Below are 24,597 nucleotides of genomic sequence, written 5' to 3'. Positions count from 1 at the left end.
TCTTTGATGATGTACCTGCAGGTTCCTTAGTATTGATATCACAAATTCCATAATACACACACCCCTGTGATCAGAGACTCCTACAAGACAGAGCAAATAAAAATAGGATGTCTTAGGTTTGCCAAACGTCCTCGAACAACGGGGAAGCAAGATAGTAAATAAGAGTGCAAGAATTGCAAACTTAGAGGCCTATAAGGACCAGGTTTGGGAACAGAGTGTAAGAGAAGCAGGTCCAGCCATGGGTAAGAATGGGGAGCAGTGGGGACTAAGGTGGGTTCTAGGACCACATCCATCTAAAGGCTCCCTTTGATTGTTGCCATGCAGAAATGTGGGCTGTGGTGTTACCGTATCTTTTTCCCCCTAAAGAGAAACGAGAAATCCAGATATTAATGCAAAATACCCAATTTAGAAATGTTGGCAATTTTTAAAACTTTTTAAACATTGTACTGTTCAGATAAAGCCTATCTGCAAGCCAGATACAAACAGTCAGTGTATCTCTGTAAGTAGAATGATTATGGATTTAAGTCAGAAGTCAGATTGTAGGGGCGCCTGGATGGCCCCTTTGAACATCCGACTCATGATTTTGACCCAGGTCAATCGAACCCCACATCGGGCTCCGCATTATCAGCAAGGAGCCTGCTTGGGATTCTCTCTCTGCCCCTCCCCAGTGTGTGCTCGCTCTCTCTAAATAAATAAATTAGAAGTCAGATTGTAGCTTTGCTATTACAACAGCTGTGCACTAAAACGTTCCTTAGGTGCTCAAATTTTTCATGCCCAATGAGAATACCACTTCTCTTCAAAAGGTTATTATAAGGAGTAGATAATGTATTTAAATAAACACAGAATCTGACACATTTTAGGTACTCAAATAATAGTATTCTTTCCTCATTTAGGGAAACAGAACACAGGTATACTATAACAGTAATATTATGGTCAAGTTCATTAACAGTCCAGAGGCATGTAGCTAACGACATGTAAGCATGTTCTAGGTACAGAGCTCTGTTCTAGGTTTTCTGGGGCAGCAGTTCCCAACCTGGCAATTCATCAATATCATCAAAACCAGCTAGAAGCATATTAAAAGTGCTGATCCTAGCATTGTCTTATTAAACCCGTGTTCGTACCTGTCTACACTAAAATCTATGAGATCTTCTCCCACACAGTCCAAGAATCTGCATTTTAAGAAGTTCCTCAGGAGAGAATGTTTTACAGCCTGTTTACACTGGTCTTCAGATTGGTCATTTATGGAAACCACTACTCCAGGGAATGAATCAATATTCAGTCTAATTAGGGAATGAGGATATGCACATGCACGCATGCAAGGAGGAGTGGTAGTAATTAACCAAAGCTCCGTGGATATAATTGTCTTTGATGAAGTGCTGACTTGAGGACACTAGATAATAAGCTGTTGACAAAGTATTTCGGAAAAACCAAATGGGAAAGGGAAGTGAGCTGTGCCATGAAGCAAGAGCAAGATTTTATCAGAAGTGTGCAGAACAGTCTGACAGTCTAGACGGACAAAGAAGCAGAGATGTGTAGACCTGTGGGCTGAGCTAAAGGTGCATGGGGAGCATGGTAGACGATAACAGAAACCATGTTGTGAAAGCCTTTGAAGATCAGACCAGTTATAATAAAAGTGTTTCACGTTGCCACAGATTTTGGTATGGTTGCAAAACATTTTCATATGGTTTACATAAATACTACATTTAAACCATTTTATTGGGTTTTTTTTTAATATTTCTTTTGGGGGGGAGGGGTAGAGAGAGTGGGGGAGAAAGAATCCAAAGCAGGCTCTGTGCCATCACAGGGCTCCATCTACCATCCAAGATATCATGACCTGAGCTCATATCAAGACTCTGATGCCTAGCTGACTGAGCCACCCAGGCCCCCCTAAACCATTTTATGGTAAACAAGTTTTTGTCTGCTATAATTCTTTTTCATACACACAATCTCTTTTTGCTGACATTTCTACTCATAATGAATTTTGGGGTTTTTTAAATTTTTTTAAAAAAATGTTTAAGGTTTATTTTTTGAAGACAGTGCGAGGTGGAGAGGGACAGAGAGAGAGGGAGACACAGAGTGTGAAGCAGGCTCGAGGCTCTAAGCTGTCAGTGCAGAGCCCAACGCAGGGCTCGAACCCACAAACTGTGAGATCGTGACCTGAGCTGAAGTCGGAGGCTTAACTGACTGGGCCACCCAGGCACCCCACTATTCATAATGAATTTTGAACCCTACTGCAAGCCCAAGAGGAACACAGAAGGGTGCTGGGCTTATGGTACTCTACCCAATACAATCAAAGTAAGTGGAAGAAAAAGAAAATGGAATTAGGCAAGAGGTGGGAGAAAAATTAGAAGGGCTTTGGAAAGGAGGAAGACAAGCTGGAGAGAGGAACTGAGTGTGGCCTAGAGAACGGGAGGAGAGGAGGCCCAGAAAGGAGAGAGCTGGTGAGGGCATCTAAGGCTTTTGGGGGCCACAGAAGTAGGCTTCTTTAATTCTTTTCAGCAGGATCATCTACTGATGGCTAAATTCCAATGCTCACTGGGATTATAGGTCAAGTAGAGGGAGGCGACTTCCATGTTGGTGATCAGCAGAGAGCCTCCCAGAATGCATCAGGAAATACCTATGGTTGCCAGAGGCTGCTATAGCCTCAAGTTCAAGGCAGTCAGCTGCCACCACAGAAAGCAATGAACTAGAAAGCTCGTCTGCAGTGTTTGCTCCTTGAAGAATTATATGGGAGTGCCTGGGTGGCTTCGTCAGTTAAGGGTCCAACTCTTGATTTCAGCTCAAGTTATGATCCCAGAGTTGTGAGTTTAAGCCTGGTTTTGGGCTCCACACTGAGCATTGAGCCTACTTTAAAAAAAAAAAAAAGAATTGTATGCCCTTGAGCAGGCCACCCATTCCTTTGCACCTCAGTTCTCTTTGTGAATAATGAAGAGGTTGTGTTAAGTCAGTGGTCTTCAGGTTTTAATTTGGAACGTTGGGACTGCATTTTACCTGAAGGACTGGTGGCTAGAGCAGATGAGGTTGGAGTTGCTCAGGTTGAAGTGAGGGGGAGTAGGTGGGGTGCTGACTGAGCAACTTGTGAGGGCTCTAATGTGTGGGGTCAGATGCCCATTAAAGCACCTTTGACCTCTAAGCATACAGATCATTGTCATGAAGCGCTGGAGGAGCTCCCAGAAAATTGTCCCAAGCAACAGGAGAGATTCTCATTCTGGAATCACTGAAAATCACTGTGGCCTCAGGGTGGATCTTTCCAAAGCCATTTTGTTACTCCTGGGACATCTGGGCAGGAAAAGACAGCCAAGAACTAGAGTGAAGGCTTGCCTTCCTCCCTGCAGAAACCACAGGTAACACCTGGTGCCTGTGGCTGGGTATCCGCAAGGAGCCAGCCCCAGGGCCTATGACTTTCCATTGGGTCAGCTGGAGAAACTTACTGTTGCCACTCCTTGTTTGCAGAGCTCCTTGTCACTTGCAGCTGTAAATAAACATCCTCTCACTTTGGGAGAGTTGGGGAAGGGAGAATTTATCGTTCATATAAATGTTTATCGAGTACCTACTGCATCGCATAAAGGATAGTCTTGCACTTGTGAACCAGAAGAACAGTTGGAAGGGGCACTTAGACATTCAGTGGACATCTATCTACCAAACCCCACGCCATGCACACCTCATTCATTATTAAGTGCTCACCGCAGCTCTGTGAGGGATGCATTATCGTCCCTCTCTATGGATGAGGAAACCGAGACTCAATAAAACTAGGTCTCTGTCCAAAGTGTCCCACAGATGCAACGTTTCCGAGCCAGTTTCAAACCCAGGTTGCTCTCTGCATGCTTCTATGCCATACCTCACTTGTGCTTAAACTGGACTCTGTAATCTACCACTTAGCAACCTCTGGCAAGATGGTCAAGTGCTCTGAACCCCACTAGATTACTGACTTACTACAAAGATATACAGCTCGGCAACAGCTAGATGCATAGGGCGATGTACATGGAAAAAGGTGTGGTGCTCTTGTGCCCACTCCAGACACCCCACTCCCCTCACATCTCCGAGGGCTCACCAACCCAGCTCTCCAAACTCCCCCAAAGGGCTTTTTTGACAAGGGATTACGGTTGCCATGATCCTGCCAGATAGAGTTGTGGTAAACACTGAATGAAAAAGAGAATGTGATGGGGTGCCTGGCTGGCTCAATCAGAAGAGCACATGACTCTTGATCTCAGGGTCCCGAGTTCAAGCCCCATGTTAGGTGCAGAGATTACTTAAATAAGCGAATAAACTTTTTAAAAACTGTGAATGTGAAACGCTTTTACAACTGATAACACTTATTCAAATGTGAAATATTATTGCTATGTGAGGAGAGGAAGTGCATGTCCTGAAAACAGCCTCCTCCTCCTGTTCCTGGAAGATAAAAACTCTTGGGAGCAAACAGCCATGAAGTGACTCTTAACTGACTCTTAACATCCTAGGTTTGTTCTCTCCACTTCTGGTGTCCCAGGGACCTTAGGAGCTGGACAGAGGGAGGAAGGAGGGCGTAGGAGGGGAGGTGGGACCTGGGAGGGAGAAAGAAAGGACTCTGAGTCAGCTCAAGGCCTGTAGCTCCACACCGGACTTTGAAGTGTCTGAAAATATCTTATCAGGCATTTAACAGGGATGTGATGCTTCCAGAGGCAGGATGGGAAAGACGAGAATTGAATGAGCTGTTCTTGGGAAGCCAGCCATCAGCCAGAGGAGCCATGAGATGCTCGGGCTCCCCACTGGCCCCCCGCCAGGCCCGACTACCTGACGGTGCTTAACTACTGAGGACAAGGCCTCCTCCCTTAAGCTGGGGCCTTTTCCTTCCTGGCCTTTCCTGGGAAGAGAGGGAGAACAATTGAGCCCAACCATTACTACCCAGGTGTTTGGCCCTGTAAGCCTGGGCCTAAACCGTATACCACATGTCTATCGAACCCCCAGGGCAGGCTCCTCACACAGCAGGCCGGCTCCTCAGCTGCCTTCCATTCGGTCCTGGCTATGCTGAGCCCCACAGAGGCAGCCCATTGTCTTTTCCCTCAGGGTTTACGAGCCCAACTTTGATTTTCTATCCTCTTTTCCACGAAAATGAAAATGCTAGACCCCATTCCAAAACGAATACAGGTACCCCCCCACTTTCTGAAAGCTTGCGTTACTGCACTCTCCTTTCACAGATGACCTACATTAGTACCTGTTTTCACTAACTGAAAGGAATCCTAAGAGCATTTTCACTTTTATGAAAAAAGCCACTACCATACTAATGTCGATCTTTCATGAAAGCTAATGGCACAACATGAACTTTCAGAGAGTGGGGGATACTCTTCACTTTACACCACTTCAGTTTATGGGAGGTTTCATAGAAACGCTCTACTTTTGGATAGTGAGGGAAACCTGTCTGTGTCAAAAAAGAAAGAGCAAGGAAGAGAGAAGTAGAGAGAGAGAGAGCACAGGAAGAGAAAGAAAGGAAGGAAGGAAGAGAGAGAGAGAAGCATGCCTAGTGTGGACTCTGAGGAAATAACCACTATAAATGTGGAGGGAAGTCTTAACATAACTTACTTGAGAAGAAACATTGAGGGGCGCCTGGGTGGCCCAGTCAGTCAAGTGCTCGACTCTCAGTTTTGGCTCAGGTCATGATCACATGGTTTCGTGGGTTTGAGCCCTTCATCGGGCTTTGTGCTAATGGTGTGGAGCCTACTTGAGATTCTCTCTCTCTCTCTCTCTCTCTGCCCCTCCCTCGCTCACACTGTCTCTGTCTCTTTCAAAAATAAATAAATTTTTTAAAAAAATTTTTTAAGAAAGAAAAAGAAAGTCGAGGCCAGGGAGCCACTACACTGCCCAGGTAATACCTTTCTGGAGGTATCAGCCTGGGCACTGCACCTGGCAAAGGCTTGGATGAAACATTTCATCTGTTATCCTGTGCGCATTGACAGTTCGTCGTGGAAAACCTTTTCCTCATCCAGAGCACAGGCCCCCTCCCTGAACTGGAACTATCACCAGATTCCACACCGCAGCATCTCATGAATCTGCTTATGTGCCAGCTGTGCTGGCCCAGCCACAGCAGCCTCAGGCTCAGGGAATGGTCACTTACTGTGATTACACGGGTTTTCCTGGATCTTACTCTTACCCTATAAAGTCCCACCGTCCCTGTACATGTTGAAAGCAGCCTCTAGAAGGTATCTCAAGTATGTATCTTTTTTCATATGTATGCAACTTTTTTAAATGTTTATTTTTGAGAAAAGAGAGAGAGAGAGAGAGACAGAAGCCCAAGCAGGCTCCAGGCTCTGAACTGTCAGCACAGAGCCCCACGCGGTCTCACGCTCACAAACTGTGAGATCATGACCTGAGCCGAAGTCAGATGCTTAACCGACTGAGCCACCCAGGTGCCTCTCAAATATGTTTTAAACTAACCCTTTCAGTTGTCATGTGGTGTGCCCTGAGCAGAAACATCCAATCTCTGGTCCCCTCATGCAACACGACCACTGCCTCCCCCAAATGTCCCCTCACTGAGTAGACACCAGGGGTGGAGTTGCTCACTGGACCCTTATACCAAGTGTCCCCACATCAGAGCTGCCTGCTCCCCCCCACCAAGCAGTGTTAGTGTTTAGATGCGATTGCTCTTTCCATTTTCATATGCCATGTCCATAACTTTTATGACCTGTTGAATAACAAGAATTCAACCAAGTAAGTTGTAAAGATCTAACTGGCTTTATTAATTGATTCATGAATCAGGTAGCATCCCATCTAGCAAGTAGAGGGGAGCTCATTGGAGCTGAAGGAAATAAAAGAGCTTTAAAGGCAGAAAGGGAACAGAAAAAAGGAAATTATTACCAAAAAATTGCATTGTTTTGGCAAGGTCACCCTCCTAAGGTCAACGGAAGGGGTCTATCAGTAAATTTCCTCGTGCTGACCAGGAAATTCCAGGTTGACTGGCTGAAGGTTACATTCCTGGGGGATCTGAAACTGCAGTTAGGTTAGATATTAAGTCTTAGTTTGCTGACACTGGACTCTTAACATAAGTGACTCCATGTTGGGCCTGAGGTTTTCTTTCTAACAGATCCCAGTGTGAAACCAGGAGGCTGACTAATAAATGCCACACTGAACTCCAAGTCCTCCTCCACTATGACCCTTTACTTGGACCCAGCATGTCACAGCGAACCCCTTTCCCTTAAGAGGTGTCTCCCAGGTGACCACTCAGGCGGTACAGCCAGGCAAGTCTGTCCCACATCCTCCAAGTAGCTTCTGATAGAGCTGTTAACCCCGACGCTGCACATGAACCCACAACTTAAACTAGAGTGAAGGCCCGACTTGACCTGCAGCCTTATGGAGACTGTGGCCAGTCCAGGTCCACAGAATGGAGAGGCACAGTCACCTCAGGTCAGGATTGGGAAGCAAATTCCACACACAATGTCCAGGAACAGTGAAAGCCCAGGATCAAGTATCTCCTACGCCCAGGCCCTCCATGTGGAAACAGCTGTGCAAACTGTAACAGAACCAGGTTGATTGTGTCAGTCACAGAAGGAAAGTCAGCATAAATAGAGCTTGGAAAACCTGGCTTATCTCTCAGGATTGCCCTGTGGGCAAGGTAAATATTTAGTTCCAGCCCTGGAATGGTGCCTGCTAATTCTGTGCTTTACTATCATTTTTAAAAATTCATTCATCCTGCAAACATCTACTGCCTGCCCACTTCTGTGTGGCCAGCTAAGGCGTGGCACTTCCATACTTCCATAGCTAAGAGGCAGCGACCCTTCAGTCTTCTTCCCTCAGGAGGTCTTGGTGGGGGAGAAGGTGGGGAGCAGACACTGAGGAGGGCTTCACAAGGGAGTCCCTTTTAAGCTGGGTTTTGGCTGGGGTGTAAACTACACAAGACGAACACAGGGAGGGAGGGGCAAGGGAGAGCATCCAGATCTAGGGAACACATCTCTGGCTGGCTAGTGACTTCTAAATGCAAACTTCCGTGGAAGCACTTCCAGGCCAGCAGCTCTCAGTTCAAGAGAAGCAGCACAGACCGTAGAGTTTGTAGATCTGGCAGCCGCCCACTGGCTAGCAGGGGCAAGTCCCTTACCTCTCTAAGCCTCAGTTTCCTTCAGAAAAATGGTAGAGCGTGCTGATGATGCAAGAGTGGGCTTGACTGTTTCAGAGGCTGTGTCTCCCTCTCTCTCTGACCCTCCCCTGCTCACGCTGTCTCTCTCTCTCCTAGAAATAAATAAAAAATAAAAAAATAAAAAAAAAAAGAGTGGGCTTGAATACCCAACTGTATGGGTCCAAGTCCCATCCCCGCTGTACTGCGTGCTAGTCATGGGTCCCTTGCATTTCCTTCCCTCCTCTGAACATGGAGAAATAGAAATATGCACATCTCAGAAGCTGGTTTTAAGGGTTAAGTGAGATATACAGCATGTCAGATAGCTTTACCTGAATAAATATTAGCTGCTATTTGGATACTGTTATTTGGGTGGAGTTAGGACTGGCAATGCCTGTGCCTGAGTTCTTCCAACCCAGTATTGATTGAAAGCCTACTACGTGCTCTATGCCATCTGGGCACGGATGAGCCCAACTCGCCCCGCAGGTTGGCTTCCCCAGGAAGCCGACAGAGTTCAGTGCACAAGGTGTTTATTAAGAGTTGCCTCTAGGACCAACACCTGTGGACGAGAGCAAAGGCAGCAGGGCTGGGAGAAGCGAGAGGTGGAGCTGCCTCACGGGCCCGGTGGAAACCTTGACTGGCCTCACGGAGAGCTCTGGAGCGGGAATGGTCCTTCGGAGTCACTTCGAACTGGGCGCTTAATCCCCCCACACTGATCAGCCATTGGCTGGAAGCTGCGGCAGAAAAGAGTGTGACCTGGAGCGAAGGGGCTTCCTGTCCCCAGAGAGGCCGACAACTGACGGCGTCCACGCTCCGACAGCACTCACCCCTGGGACAAGCTGTTCCCAGCGCTCTGAGCTGCACATCGCGGCATCCACCACAAACACATGAAAATCCCTGCCGTCCTCAAGAGGCTGTGCCAGCCGGAGCTCTTATTCTAAAGGTCGCTGTCAGGATTCAACGGGATAGTGGGTGTAAAGTACCTTTGGGATAAAGTACCAACGGGATAGTGGGTGTAAAGGGCCTGGCATGCGGATAATGAGAGCCGAAGGTAGTAAAACAGATCAGGGCCATTGCCAGGTGAAAGGAATGGGAGGAAGGGTGTCAGATGGACAGAGGGAACTCAGCTGCTGGCTGCTGGCTGGGTCCTCTTCCTGTACTCCTGGCCGTGACGCCAGCAAGCACTCCGACGCCCTCAGTGTTCTGTCCCTCTAGAGTCGCTCCTCGGCTTGTAAATAAAACCCTGGCACCCGGCCCCTTCTGACCCCACCTGGACACACCAGCCGGATGCCGCCCGAGGGCTCCCTTCATCAAGAGGTGGCCGGCCTGATGGTGGGGACGGGGCTGCAGGAAGGGACCCTGGCCCTCCAGCGCAGAGGCCGGAGTCAGGCAGAGGGCGAAAGGGAAGGAATGAGGCCTTGGCGCCGGCCTCTCCCAAGTCTGGAAAACTGCGGGGAGGAGGTCCACTGGCAAAAGGGCCTGCTCCAAAGTGTACCCAGCTGCCCTCCCAGCAGGGAGACCGATACCAGGTGGGGGAGGGGAGCGGGGAAACCCCTCAGCCAGTGTGCTATCAGTTCCTGGAGGGTGTGGCCCGTGGGAGGGAGTGGAGATGGCCAAGGAGGAAGAGGTGGCTGGCTCGGCCTCTGACCCGTCCTTTGGTCCACCCTTCCCTCTCGGCCTCAGTTTCCCTGATGTAGGTGAAATGAGGGCAGGGTCACTAGAGCTGGTAAATACAAAATCAAGACACCCAGTTAGATTTAAGCTGCTGATAAACAACATAATGTTTTAGTGTAAGTATGCCCCATGCAATTTTGGAGATACGCTGAAAAAAAAAAAAAAAGAAACCCCCTGTTGTTTACCTGAAATTCAAATTGATCAGGCAATCCTGGGTAGGTGCAGACTATATGCTGGGGGAAGCCTGCAGCAAATCCTGACAGTATGATGGGTGTGCTGGCAGAAAGGGACCCATCAGAGGGCAAACGTGGTCATCCTGCTGCTCCCGAGGAAGGACTAGGGGCAAGTGAAATGGATCCCACAGCAAGAAAGCGGCAGGGGCCCTGGGTGGTCTCAGCTGGACTCTAACCTGGACCCCCACCCAATAAGGCAGAGACATGAGAGCTGCAGAGCAGGCTGGGCCTCGGTTGGACTCCCCCTCGCCTCCCCCTGCTGTTCTGGGTGACCTTAGGCTGGGGGACTCTGAGCAAAGGTCGGGCCGGGGGGCCTGCCTCAATGGACTGCTCTGTGTATGGAGTGCTGGGGGGGGACATCAGAGTGTCTGAGTGGAGAAGTGGGCCCCTGGAGGGGTCCTACAGTGTCTCCCTTGCACAGGAGGACTGCCAGCCCACCTCACATCTGCTGCTTACACGGGGACAAAGCTGTGCATCACTCCTCAGAGTTCTGACCGTCACACACACTTCCCTACCCCTATCCCTGGAAGTGGCCAGTTTCTCTCTGTTTATTGGTCCTACCCATCCTTCAGTGCCCCAGTAGAAACAGTCATAATCATAACTACTATTGAATACGAACTCTTGGCCAGGCATCTTGTTTCATTTTTACACTGACCTTATGAAGTAAATACCATCATCATGCCCATTTTACTGATGAGGAAATAGAGGCTCAGAAAGGTGAATTAATGGGATGTGTGGGTGGCTCAGTCAGTTGAGCATCCAACTGTTGATTTCAACTCAGTTCATGATCTCACCATTCGTGAGTTTGAGCCCTGCATCAGGCTCTGCACTGTCAGTGGGGAGCTTGCTTGGGATTCTCTCTCTCCCTCTCTCTTTGCCCCTGCCCCACCCACTCTCTCTCCCTCCTTCTCAAAATAAATAAACCTAAAAAGAAAGAAAGAGAGAGAGGAAAGGAGGGAGGAAGGGAGGAAGGAAGGTGAGTGAAGTTACCAAAGGCTCCTCACTTGCTTTTCACAGCAGGGGAAGAGGACTCCAACCTAAGTCTGGGTGGCTCTGGGGCCCACGCTCCCCGTGTGTCTGTGCCCCTCTCACAGCCTGTATGTATTTTGTAGACCTGGTACTGCTGTGCGCTACGTGTCTGCCTTGGGTCAGAGTCCTGGGGGAGGAGCACAGACTGGGTTTTTTCTACCTGAATCCTCAGTCCCCGGCACAGAGGAATTAATAGTGCTTGTTGGAAGATCAAAATGTACCTTTGTCCCTTCTCTGTCCCCTAGCCGTCTCCCTCTCCTCCCAGGCCTTGCAGCAGCCAACACTTGCAATGTGAAGAACCTTCCATGCGTCCATTCTCAGCTGGGGCTAAGGCTCAGAGGAAGGAACTGGCTTGCGACTTGTCTGTCCCGTAGCTCTCCTCCAAAGGAAGCCCCTCCCCAGCCCCCCTGGGCCCAAAGGGCATGTCCTTAGTCCCTAGAGGAGATAATGCCTTTGTCCCTACTCAGATAAACAAACAAAGCTGCTAGATGTGTAATTCGAGGTGCAGGAGCAGCGCCCCACCCACAGAGATGGGCCTGTCCTTCCTCCCAAGGTCACCAGCAGGAGCCTAAAGATAGCCAGGCCCAGTTAGATGGAAGGGTCAAGCTTAGCCCATTTTGTAGATGGATAAGCAGACCCAGAGCAGGGAAGCCCTGTTCCCAGGCCTGCAAGGCCACCAGCAGCTCCCCTGCCTCTTCCCACACAAAAGCACAGAGCCTCAGGGTCACACTGCTCGGGGACACTATTCACAATGCGGTCTCTGTATAGGCACCCCTAGAGTTTTGTGACATGGTGGCCTTTTGGCACAGAGGCGTGCGTGTGCATGCTCACTTCACCACCACTCGTGACTCTGGGCCCCTGTAGACCCTTCTACCTGCCCCATCCCCCTACGGCCGCCCCACACACCCCGGGCACTGTCACATCAGAGTCACAGGAAGCAGGACCAGCAAGTGTGCAAACTGAGAGCCAACATGGGGAAGTTTATTTTCCAAGAATTATCTAAACACATGGGGTGTATTTTTAGCCCCTGGCTCCCACCCAGATGCCAAATGTAAACAGGGGGCCAGAGACGGAGGCCAGAGAGAAGGGCCTTCGGGGCCACAGAGCAGCCAGGGGAGACAGGGTGGGACAGGGTGCTACAGACCCCACCCTACCCTGGTCCAAAGATCTGTCTCTCTGGGAACTGCCACAGGCCAAAAGCGGCAGTGCGAGCCAAGGAGGTGCCGAGAGGCGAGCGACTCCAGGTGCTGACAGGTCCCCGAACCCCTCTCTGTGGCTCAGCATCCTTATCTGTGCAACAGAGAAATAATGCCGCCCTTTATAAGGATTGTAGAGAGGCCCAAGTCTGGCCCTCAGCAGGTAGTCGATGAATGTGTATCATGGTCTGTGCGGGGAGCCAGTAACCTCAAAGAAGTCAAGTGCCAACCAAAACTATCGGGCACGGAGCCCTCCTCAGGCCTGGCCAGCTGCAGCGAAGTGTGTGTGTGCGCACGTGTGTCCACACTGTATGTCCGATTCAGTGACTGAGGGGCATTGGAAGTAAATGAAAGCAGGGCTGTGGGGAGGGCAGGCAAGGGCTCTCTTTCTGCATAAAGGTGCCCCTGGTGACCCCCTATCGTCTCTGGCCACGTTGTGTCAGAAGCCAGAGTGGGTTGGGCACAAGGAACTCAGGGCGCCGTCTCTAGAAAGGGCTCTGCCCAGGGTGGTGGTGGGACAGCACGGAGAGAGTGAATTTACTCAGAAGAGGAGGCTCTCAAGAACACACAACCCACGAGAGGGATTGCCTGTCAGCCTCCAGGGTGTGGGGGCTAATTCCAGGAATGGCTCCTGCAGTAACTGGCTGGGAATGACCTTGTTATGAATCATGTGCTGGCGGCACCTACTTAGCCTTCAACGCGCAGGGGGAGGCAGGGGGAGGCTTGAGCTCTGGGGCCTGAACAAGCTGTGCCCATTCTGACGCCCCCTGGCCGGGTTTATTATTGTGGGGTCAGGGGGACAGGAGAGGGTCATGTGCCTTCCACAGGGGTTCCCTTAGGTCCCTTGGCGAGAGTTGGGACTTCCGGGTTCTGCTGTCCTGTTTTTCACTGAATCCTGCCTTAAGGGCAGGGAGAAGGGTGAGGCTTCATTGGGGAGGGGGCAGTTTGGATTTCTGAGAGCCCTGAGCCTTGGGTGGGTGGGGGCGGGTACAGAAAATCTCAGATCCCCCACAGGCTGCACCGGGAACCAAAAAGAACAGGTTTGGTGCCCACACACCTCCTGCTGACACACACCACCTGCTGTTGCCATGGTGACCATAACACCACCCCCACGGCTGTGTGGTCACTGGTGAAGGGAGAGGGGTGCTTATTCTTGGTCACGAAGGGAAAGGGGAGGGGGGGCTTCTCCCTATCCCCAGGCTGAGCTGGGAGTGGTCAGGGGCTCTGAGGGTGGCAGGGTGGCAGAGGGCTTAGAGGTCACCTCTGCCAACCAGCTACCCTCCAGAGAGCCACAGTGTGCCTGCCGGGGCTTCTAGCATGGGATAATGGAATCCCTTGAGTGGCTGAGTAGCTCACAAGTCTTCCTGTGGGCAAGTTCACCGTGTACAGATGGTAGAGCCTGTGAGAGAGGTTGTCCCCACAGACATGGCCCTGGCCTCCTCTTTACCTAGCAAGGTCCCTTCTCCTCCCCTTCCCCCACCCTCATCTCCTCCAAAATCCAGCCTTGCTCTGGATGATGCCATCCCAGAGCCTGGGGCCCCTCAACTCCTGAGGCTCAGGACCTGTCCACGGGTCCCTTATTTCCGTCTTCCCCAGTTTTCTGTGCCCTCCTGTCCATACCTGCCTCTTCCTGGTCTCACTTGCAAAGTGTCCAGAGAGCTGTCATCCATCAGCTCCTGGATCCCTGCAGCAGCCACCCCTCACTCGTCACCCCTACAACCCCTGTTTCCCAATGAAGCACATCAGGCTCTAGCTAGCTGTCTCTAGGGGGCTCCCAGCTCTTTCACATGCAAACCAGCATCCTTACAATGTCTCAGTGCAAGCCCCTCCTGCCCCCACACAGCTGATCTCTCCCTCTTCCCCCCTCCCTTCAGCTCTCTTACACAATTTCTCCCTCCCTCACTCCACTCCAGCTGGCTGGCCTCCCTGCCGTTCCTCTGACAGGCTCCCTCCCCTCCACACATGAGCACCTGCTGGCTTCCCGATGGCAAGTCTGCCGCTGCCTGCTGAGACCTTCCCTCACCGCCTTCCCTTCTTGATATATCCTTCTCCGCAGCTCTTACTGCCTTATGATGCATGCACAGGGTGTATATTTTATTTATAGTGACCCGAACTAGACTGCTGACTCCAGGAGGGCAGGCAGGCATTTGTCTGTCTTCCCTGTCACATCCCCAGTGCCTGGAACATAGATGCTCAAGAAATATTTGGACAAATAGGGGTGCCCGGGTGGCTTAGTCGGTTAAGCGTCCGGCTTTCACTCAGGTCATGATCTCTCGGTCCGTGGGTTCGAGGCCCGCGTCGGGCTCTGTGCTGACTGCCAGTTCAGAGCCTGGAGCCTCTTTCAGAGTCTGTGACTCCCTCTCTCTCTGACCCTTCCCTGCTCATGCTGTCTCTCTCTCTCTCTCTCTCTCTCTCTCTCCTAGAAATAAATAAAAAACATTAAAAAAATTAAAAAAAAAAGAAATATTTGGACAAATAAATGAACCCCCCTCTCACCTACCTTGCCTAGGGTATACTACACACAACCAGCACTCTCCACCCCTAGTGCAGAGGAGAAAGTGCTGGGCTGGGGTCTGAGCCACTTCTGCCAGAACCCCCTGTGTGGCCTCCACATAGTCTCCTCTCCTTTCTGAGCCTCTACTTCCCCCATTATACAATGAAGAAGCTGGATTGGAACTTCTCTGGCTTTCTTTTCTTTTCTTTTCTTTTCTTTTCTTTCTTTTTTTTTTTTTAAGTTTTTATTAATTTTGAAAGAGAGCAGGGCAAGGGGGAGAGGCAGAAGGGACAAGGAGAATCCGAAGCAGGCTCCATGCTGTCAGCATAGAGCCTGACACAGAGCTTGACCTCACAGTCTGTTAGATCATGACCTGAGCCGAAATTAAGAATCGAAAGCTTAACCAACTGAGCCACGCAGGTTCCTGGAACTTTTCTGGCTTTCACTGTATTGGGACTCAGAGATGTCTTTGCATCTCTCCAAATGGGGTGCAGACAGAGAGTTCAAAAAAGGTGGGAAGGAATGCCCCGTGGTCCTTACTTAGAAGAAGTATCCAGGCCTTAAGGCTCCTACCCTGGAATGGCGTTGGGTTGAGGGGAACAGCACAGAGATAGTCATGGAAACTAAAAACAGATCTGAGAAAGGTTTCTCCAAAAATATATCTGTTTAATCATCAAAATCCAAGCTAGGAAGCCTGAGGAATGGAGGCCCCAGGCCTCTACAGGCTGAGAGCAGAGGTCAAGTGTCCAGAAGTGAGCTATCATGCAAGGAACCCAGCCAACAGGCACGTGAGCGTGGGGACGAGCAGGGTTGGCAAGGGTAAGGGCAGCAGCTGTCCTGGGGCCCGAGACTTGTACACCAGGCGCTGTCCCTGGCGCTGCAGGGGCCTGACATTATCTGTCATTTTCAGTTTCTGCTCCGAGTCATAGTAGAGCTTCTTGGAGAATGCAGCAATCTGTGGAAGGGGCATAGCTCAGCAGCGAGCAGGGAGCAAGCAGAGCTGCATTCCCTGCTGTATGACCCCAAGCCAGTCACCTTGCCTCTCTGAGCCCTCATTAGTAAAGAGGGTCAGAATCTCTAACTCTCAGGGTTTTGTGCAGATGAAAAGAAAAAGGGATATAGAGTGCCTGGCACTGGTGTGGGCTTAGTTTCCATTAGCTTCCCTTACCGGGGAAACTAAGGATACACGGCTCACAGTTTTGCAGGCTCACAATCACTGCTGTATTATCACTGTTACTATAGAACAGTGGTTCTCAGACTTGAGTGTACAGTAGCATCACAGTTGCGGTGGGGTGGGGGGGATGAGGAGGGTGCTTGTTGGGCCTCACACTGCCAGGCCCCATCCCCAGAGTTTTCAATTCAGCAGGACTGGGGTGAGGCCCAAGAATTGGAATGTCAAGCAACTTCCCAGATGATGTTGATGCCACTGGTCCAGGGACCACTCTTTGAGAACCACTGTTCTGCAATGCAAGTATCACTAGAGCAGGGATTTAGGCCCTTTGGTTCACCCTTATATCCCCGGAGCCTGGTGTGTTATAAGGACCCAAGCACCATTTGTTGAATGAATGGACTTTTTCCTACTGTGGCTATCCTCACCCTCTCTCAGCTGCTCCTGGCCAGCCTTGGGGCCTCCCTTAAGCTGACCCCTCTCTTCAGGACACTGTCTTCCTGCCCTCAGCTGCACAACTCCCACCTACTTATAGGGGACAGCATGGGAGCCTTTTCTGACCTCCTCCACCATAGCCTCCCCTCCAGCCTTTAACCCAGGGGATGGGATAGGCAAGACCTATCTTGTTTGTCTGCCCCTCAGGGAGCATCTCTGGATTGAGCCAACAGTACCTCAGCTCCCTGGGGGTGACCCCAATCCCCACCCCAATCCAGGGTGCCTCTGTGGGGATCCAGAGGGATGGTTTCTGGGGAACTGGGCAGTGGGGGGCCACACCCTTGGCTGAGCCCTAGGTACCTGCTCCTTGTGGAGCTTAATGTGCTCTTGGAACACAGTCCAGACAACCTTCTCGTCACAGCCTGGAGTGGTGAGTGAGCCCAGGTAGCGGAAGTAGTGCCTCAGCGTCTCCTTCTTGGGAAGTAGGTCAAATAGGCTGATGCTGTCGTTCATTGTGGTGTTCATATCTGGGACAGAGGTAGGAACAGAGGATGCTGTCAGTTGGTGGGAGAAGCAGGGGATCCCTGGGAGCCCAGGTCACTGCATCACCCCAGCCCTTCCTTTGTAGGAAGAAGTCTCCTCTCTTCCCTTCACCCCCAGACACTCACTGGGTCTGGGGACATATGACAGCGCCTCCACCAGAGGCTGGAAGCCATGATTTTCCTCAGATTCAGCCTAGAACAGAAGAAAAGGGGGCTTGAACAGGGACATGTGGAGAGCCAGGGGTGACCACCAGCCCATTCTTCTGGTCTGTGGTGGGGAGGGCAGGCAGTTTCTGGAACTGAGGCCCTGAGAGGCTCTGGGCTCCCCACCTGGGGGGTATAGAAGTCGCTGAGAAACAGAGGGACTTGCTGGAATCCTAAATCTCTGGATACTAAGAAGCAGCCTCTCAGACCCTGGGGGGATGAAGGCCTTACCTCCACAAAGAAGGCCAGCACCGCAATCTCATCTTTGGGATCCTGAGCCTGTTTCTCGTTCCTCGATGTTCCCTTCACTTTCTCATGTACTATGTGCATCTAGTGGGGAGTGAGAGGAATGGAGAGAGGGCCTATGAGGGGGTTGGACCACCCAACTTGCCACAGGCAGGTCCACCCAGAGCCCAGCAAGGGCACCGGCCCAGGAAGGGTACTCACCTCCATGGCATACCGAACCCCATTGAGGGTGTGCTCTGAGCCCTCATCCAGCCTCTCTGACCAGTGCAGGTGCAGCTGCTTGGCCCGGTACTGGGCAGCCAGTCCTCCTCCAGTGACCGAGGCCTCATCCTCCAGCAATACCATCACTGGAGGGCACAAGAGGGGACAGAGTTCTCGCACTCGCCTCCTCTAGCCTGTCCCTGTTCCACCCAGGCAGAACCTTCTCTCCTACCTGTGACCCTTCATAGGCTACAGGCCTGGGCCTATGCGGATAGGATGGGATGGGACAGGTGGTACAGCCCAGATTTTTCGCTGGCCCCTTATTGGCCTCTTTGCCTGCCTCTCCCTCTGCACATCCCCACTGCCCCAAACATGCAACTGGCCCCTGGTGCCTGGTGTCCTCAAAGGAATGTCCAAAACTCCTCAGTCCTGGGTCACCTGCCACTGGGCCCAGGTTGGCCAGCCCTGGTCTGACTCTGACCCCTCCTAGCTTTGCTCTCTGTCCACCAGGCACATGGAGCCACACACAGTTCCCTGAACACCCCAAGCCATTTCACACCTCTGTGCCTTTGCATATATTGTTCCTTCTTCCTAGAACGTTGTCCTTCCCCTACGCCAGACTGGTCTGAATAAAGTATCGAAAATACTATGAAGTGTTCCCTCCTTTCTAAGGCCCTTCCTGTTTCCCCCTGCCCTCCCACTGCTGGGCTTTGCAGCCCCTCCTCAGCAAAGGCGGGCCTGCCCCTAGTGGTCCCTGGAGGAGCCCACCCCTCCCAGTCCTCTGGAACTCGGGGGTCCCTGGACCAGGAGCCCATGCCTGCCCAGGTCCCCTATCCCACCTGCCTGAGACCCACCTGAATGCCCATTGTTTTGGACTTTCCACTTTCGCTTCTTGTCATAGCCAGAGAAGGAGAAAGGTCCCAGGCTTGGGTCTATCTGTGCCTCAGGAGTGACAATATTGATGGGGGACTGGCGGCTCTTCTCGCAGTTTCCACCCCATTGGCTAGGCCCTGAGCAGGTAGAGAGGGTGGGCAGAGAGTCAGGGGCACATAGCACCTCCTTAAGTTCACAGAGGGAAATGGGAAGGTGATTGGAAGCTGTGCAGAGGAGTCTCCTGGAAGGGGGCTTAGGAAAGGACTAATGCTGACTAATGTCAAGCATTATCTGAGGGCCAAGAGTCCGGGAAGCAGCCCTGGGGGAGGCTGATTCGCTGTAGCCAGGTGATGGGGTCTTGGAAATGGGGCAGCACCATTCAGCCACTGAAAAATAGTATAGACCGGAGGAAAGCAGACTGTGGAGACATGGATCAACATTTGGGGGAAAAATTTCAAAGGACAACCTCCCAGGTCCACCCAAAGAGTTGAAACAGAACCAACTCTTCATTTTGTTATAAGAGCAAAATGTGAGGCACCTGGCTGGCTCAGTCAGTGGAATATGCGACCTTAGATCTCAGGGTTGTGAGTTCAAGCCCTACACTGGGTGTGGAGCCTACTTAAAAAAAAAAAGAGCCAAAGATATCTCTACATACGATGCTATTGCTGATTTATTTGATAGAAGACTTATCCTCTTAGTGATGGAAGATGCCAGAGACAATTCAGGTCACTCTACACTCCCTGTCCCTTGAGTACCAGGACTGTGTGTGTTTGTGCATGTGTGTGTGTGCGTGTGTGTGTGTGTGTGTGTGTGTATGAAGAACTGATATCTGACTAAGGGGCCATCATTACCCTTATCCTTACCACCTTCTCTGGGTCTTCATTTTGACTCGGGCAGTCCCTATCACACAGAGAGGCCTGTCCTTAAGACTTGTTATACTTACCCAAGCAAGCAGAGTTGGGGTGCTTGGCTTGAATCTCGTAGCACCAGTGTGACTCTGAAGTAGAGAGAGGGAGCATATGAAGTCATGTCAATGTATTCGTGTACACATATGTCTCTAGGAATGCACTTGAGCTCTGTAAGCACAAGCAACACTGTGTGTGTGTGCATGTGTGAGCACACTAGTGCACACATGCATGTACGCATGTGCATGCGCACGCAATGAATCAGAGGCTAGGAATATCCATGGAGTCAGAGACCCCTTTGGGTTGGGATGGAGCATTCCTGGATTCTGGGACAGAGGGCCCAAAGGAAGGAGGCTTAAGAAAATATAGGGATGAGGTAGAGGTGGTAGAAGCAGCCAGGCCCCAGGTGTCCTGACCCACGGCACATCATGCCCAGGCCACTGTTCCTCAGGCAAAACAGTCACTCCTTGAGGGCCTTGGGTGACTTGGGGGCCCACCAGCTCTATCTCAGGGGCTGGCCTCCATGGTCTCCTCCAGTTGCTATCAGTCCCCTCCTTCCCTGCATCTCCCACCCTAAACCTGGAAGGGTGTTTCTGGCAAGAGCACGGGAGGAGGATTAGGCCCAGTCTCCCTTCCTGGGGCAATAGAGCCAGGTTCAGCCTGGCCGCCTTCCCAGAGTTATCCAGATGATGGAGGAAATTAGACTAGCCCCTCCCTGGAACACACACCCTCTTGTGTTATTAAGACTCATTCTGGGCTAAACTCTCACAGCCCACCAGGGAACGTAGTCAGGCCTTTTCTCCTGTCCCATCACCCCACAATCCTGGTTCATGGGGCCAGATTCAGGTTCTAATCCCAGCTCTGGTTCAAGACTGTAAAACCAGCATCTCTGAAAAGAGGCTGCGCTACAAACCTACCACACTAAATGCAAGATGTCACCAACAGGGGAAACTGCAAGGACAGAGAGGGCACATGGAACCCTCTGTGCTTTCTGCTCAGTTTTTCCGTAAACCTAAAACTGTATAGTTTATTGATTACACACACACACACACACACACACACACACACACACACACACACACACAAGGCTGCAGCAGTAGGGTGGACAAAACATTTGATCCAGAGCTGGAATTCTGGCTGGGCCACTTAGGAGCTGTAGGTTTAGGGGCAAGTCACCTAATCTCTCAACCTCAGTTTTATCATCTGTCAAATGGAGCTAATACCATCCACCTCACTGGGCTGTGGGAGGATTAAACGAGAGATGGTAGAGTACCCCAGGCAGCCTAGAACATAGTAAACTCCCTAATGAGTCCTTCCCTTCCCTGGCCTCCTTCCCTCTGGCCTCAGATCAGTGCACAGATGGCCAAAGCCAAGGCTGGGTAGAGAGGAGACAAATGAAGTGAGCTGGAAAGAACTCAGGGATGATAAAATTCCTAAGAAAAGCACAGCTTCCCACTCAGCCTGAGCTAAGGTCTCTGAGCTCATCCACCTCCTTCTTGCCAGGCTGCCTCCATCTACCCCACCTCCTCTGGAGTCCCTGGAATGGGGATGCAGTGAGGAGGGAGCAGGGAGGAGGTCAAGTTCTTGGCAGGGGGAGGAAGGAGGGGCTTCAGGCCAGGAGAGTGAGCATCCATAGAAAACGGGGCACCTTCTCACTCCAGGCTCCTCAGAGTCACCTAGGGTTTTTGTTTCCCAACTCTGGGCCAAAGCTGGCTCAGCCTCATTCAGAGTCTGACAGTCTCTGCAGTGTCTTCCCCACAACAATCCATCCCCTGCCCTGGACTGGGCTCTGCTGTCGCCGGGGATTGCTGCATCTGAGGAACCCGCGTGTGGGTCAACTCTGCAAGGAGCTGTGGCCACTTTCCACCCCTCTCTGCAGGTGGATAGAACTCTGAAGTTGGAACCTGTGCACCTGGCCTCAGTCTTGGCTCTGCCTCTTACTTAATCTCTGCAGAAGAGTTCATTAACTTTTCTCAGCCCTCCATTCTTCCTCAGGCAGAACAAACTGCTACAAAACACCCAGGACTTTGGTCAGTGTCTAAGGAGACATTGAATGACATGGAAGGTCATTCGCACCCATGGAAGGCTCCTTGTTATAATTATCCTATGTCTTGGGGCACCTGGGTGGCTCAGTCAGTTAAGCATACAACTTTGGCTCGGGTCATGATCTCACTGCTCATGAGTTTGAGCCCCACATCGGGATCTGTGCTGACAGCTCAGAGCCTGGAGCCTGCATCAGATTCTGTGTCTCCCTCTCTCTCTACCCCTCCCCCACTTGCTCTCTCTCTCTCTCTCTCTCAAAAATAAACAAACATTAAAAAAAAATTTTAAATTTCTCCTATGTCTTCCCCTCTCAAAAGTTCTGAAGGCAGGAGGGGCTTCCAAGGTTGTCTGGAGGCCTAAGGGGAAGCCATTCCAGGGGAATCCTTGCTTAAATCAGAGTCTTGAATGGCAGAACCCCCCTCAGCCTCCCCAGGCTCCATCTGATTCACACTGAGCCTTTCTTAGGAATTTGCTATTCTCCTAAATCTGGCTACGGCTCCTGGTTTTGTAATGGTGACCTTTGATCCACTGTCTTAATCATGGAGACTTTTGCCCTGTTTGGCTGAATGCTCTTGTAACTACCCTCTTCTGGAAATAAGAACCAGGAAAACATAATGTTGATGAGGCCAGGGGTCAGGTCTATGTTCGTGGGCTGAGGGGAGGGACCTTCAGGCAAGAGGTGGCAGGGTCACAAACCAGCTCAAGTTCTATATTCATTCACGAGAGGGCTGCCCTTGCAAATAATTACAAGCCTGTTGCCTCAGTCCGTCTCTGCAGGGCAAGAGAGGCGCCCCACAGACAGATCTTGGCTCCAAGCTCCAGGTTCTACCTAGGCGACCTGCTCTGACCAGGGATGCAGTAATAGACATAATCACCATCACCAATCACCCAGCCACTGCCCCCCACCCTTGACTTGCCTGCCACCCATCTCCTTTCTTTAGAGGTGACCAAAGAAGTTCTCTGATGGACCTTGCTCAAGCTACCCTTTCACTCTGTGGGGAAGGAAGAGTCCTGGAAACCAGCTCAGCAAAAAACCCAAGTATGTCCTGGCAAAGTCTCAGCAATTCCTGGCCAGGGTTCTGGGGCTCAGAAGAAGCCTATGATCCTCTCTGCTTCTTCACCTTCCACGGCAGCAGATAGTCTGGGGAGTCTGATGTGGAGCCTCTTCACTCACCAGCCTCAAGTGTCCAAGGAGATGAAATGGGTGGAGGAAGGCAGGTCCCAAGACAGTTCCCAGTCAGAAAGTCCCAGCACTTAAGGAGAGCACAGCTTGCAGGAAGGGGCAGCTGAGACAGATTCCTGGCTGGCTGGTCCCAGGCAGTGGTAGAGCCATCACAGGTCGTCATGTCTGGGGTGTCTGCCACTGGCCACGCAGGCACGGCACTAAGTACTTATACCCATTATCTTATTTGAATCCTTAAAACACCTAAAGTCAGAATCTATACTATCCCTATATTGTAAATGAGAAAATTGAGATTAGGTGATTTACCCACCGCCACACAGCTACAAAACAACAGAATTAATTGCAAAGTGTTTCTTTTTTCCTTTTTCTACCAAGCTCACTTACATAGGTTTCAAACTCCAACTTTACATAGAAATTTTTTCACATCCTGTCTTTTCTCTTTTCTCCTCTCCTAGAAAGAAGCCAGCAGTTTCTGCAAGATTCCCCTCATCCCTCCCTCCCCCAATACCACACACACACACACACACACACACACACACACGCCCGCACGCACGTGCAACTAGCCAGCTAAATCTTTCCTGCAAAGGGCACACAGTCTCTCCTTCTCTGCTCTTGAGGGCACCCTCACCACTCACTCCAGGACTCCAGGAGAGGAGTTTTGGAGGGAAAGTCTGGCTGGGTGAACCCCTATGGGGGCTATCGGAGGGGTAGCTGAGCTGGAGACTGGCAGATGGGGGCTTCCTGAAAAGGAGATGGGCCCCCGTGGGGCCTCAGAAAAGATGTCTCCCCGGATCCCTGTGCCCAGCCTCGCGGCTGGAGGCACTTTCAGCTCCTTATCAAATATTAACACACCTCCCGCCACCTCCCACCGAGGCGAATAATTAAGAGCTCGGCCACACATTAATCTTTACATGAAAATCACCCTGGCCGGAAAGACCGGCTTGGCCAGGGCCTCGGGTGTCCTGGTGCCCCCGACCTGCAGGCTCCCAGTATAGCGCTGGGGGCTGGGGAAGTGAAGGGGGCCGGCAGCTTCAGGCGATAAGGAACCCAGGGTAGGAAGCGGGGATACCGGGGACCCACCGCACGCAATCTGTCGCCCGTGCTCAGGGAGGGGGACAGCGACTCAGCACCAAGCCCCGGCGGGACGGACTGCGACCGTATGAGGAGCAAAGGCGCACGCAACTCCAGAAAGGGCAAGAACGGCTGCGGGCGTCCCGGCGGGTGGGAGAAGCATCCTCATCACTGACTGTCACGCTCGCGGGGCCGAGGGTCCACAGGGCCCCGCGCGCACCCCGCAGCCCTACACACCCGTGCACACACCAGCCCCGCAGCCGCCCTTGGCCGTTCGTGTGCGCCGATGGGCTCGCGCCCGCCCCATTCGCTCGCGCCGTCGCCGCGGCGGTGCCCCGGCAGCCCAAGCCCGAAAGGCGCCCAGTGTCGCGTGCAGTGGGGCTGGGGGCGCCGAGGGGCCGGCTGGGAGCCCGCGCATTCACCTGCGCAGGCCGAGGGCCGGGCAGCGACGAGGACCAGGAGCACAGGCAGCAGCCGCAGCCCGCACAGAAGCAGACACGCCGCCGAGCCGGTGGGCGCGCCGAGGAGGCCTCCGGGGGTGCAGTGATCATGCCGGCCCGGGTTTTATAGCGGAGCTGCTACGGGAGGTAGCCCCGACAGCCGGACGCGGATAGCGGCTCCTCCCCCTGGCGGAGCCTCCCGTCCCCGCGTCCTGTCCCGGCGCTGAAATCCTCAGCTCCCCTCTCCCGGCCCTCCTACCCCCTGCCGAGCCACCTTGTGCCCTGTGCCCGGAACCACCCTCTTCCCCCCTGCACCAGCTTCTCTCCTCTCCACCCCGAGGTCGCGCCCTCCGCGCTCTATCCCCAGCCCCCAGCCCACACCTGGTCTCGGGTTTGGGAACAGGGCGGTGACTTCGCGAGGTACTTACTCGACCCAACGGTGGGTGCCCGGATTCCTGCCTTTGATCATTTCGGTCTGGACCCCTGCGCAGCCCTCTCGCCTCGGAAGCAGTTTGCCGGGGCCTTGGAATGGGCTTGGGTTGGGGTGGGCAGGTGTACATAGCCTCGGAAGCATGGTGGAGTT

General features: G+C 52.0%; 1 protein-coding gene across 1 annotated transcript; it reads right to left on the bottom strand.

Annotated features, from left to right (window-relative positions):
* Positions 1–15,356: 15,356 nt before the first annotated feature.
* On the bottom strand, positions 15,357–24,138 carry CA4 (carbonic anhydrase 4; the record flags this gene model as incomplete). Its single annotated transcript, XM_077745591.1, has 8 exons — positions 15,357–15,658; positions 16,667–16,833; positions 16,975–17,041; positions 17,284–17,382; positions 17,500–17,645; positions 18,354–18,509; positions 19,316–19,369; positions 23,997–24,138. Coding segments are annotated over 8 exons (1,026 nt in total), but the record flags the coding sequence as incomplete, so codon positions are not given.
* Positions 24,139–24,597: the final 459 nt, after the last annotated feature.

Source organism: Crocuta crocuta, unplaced genomic scaffold (assembly GCF_008692635.1).
Source record: "Crocuta crocuta isolate KB4526 unplaced genomic scaffold, BGI_CrCroc_1.0 scaffold333, whole genome shotgun sequence".
Lineage (NCBI taxonomy): Eukaryota > Metazoa > Chordata > Mammalia > Carnivora > Hyaenidae > Crocuta > Crocuta crocuta.
The sequence above is the reverse complement of the archived record's forward strand: the minus strand, read 5'-3'. Positions and strand labels throughout refer to the sequence as shown.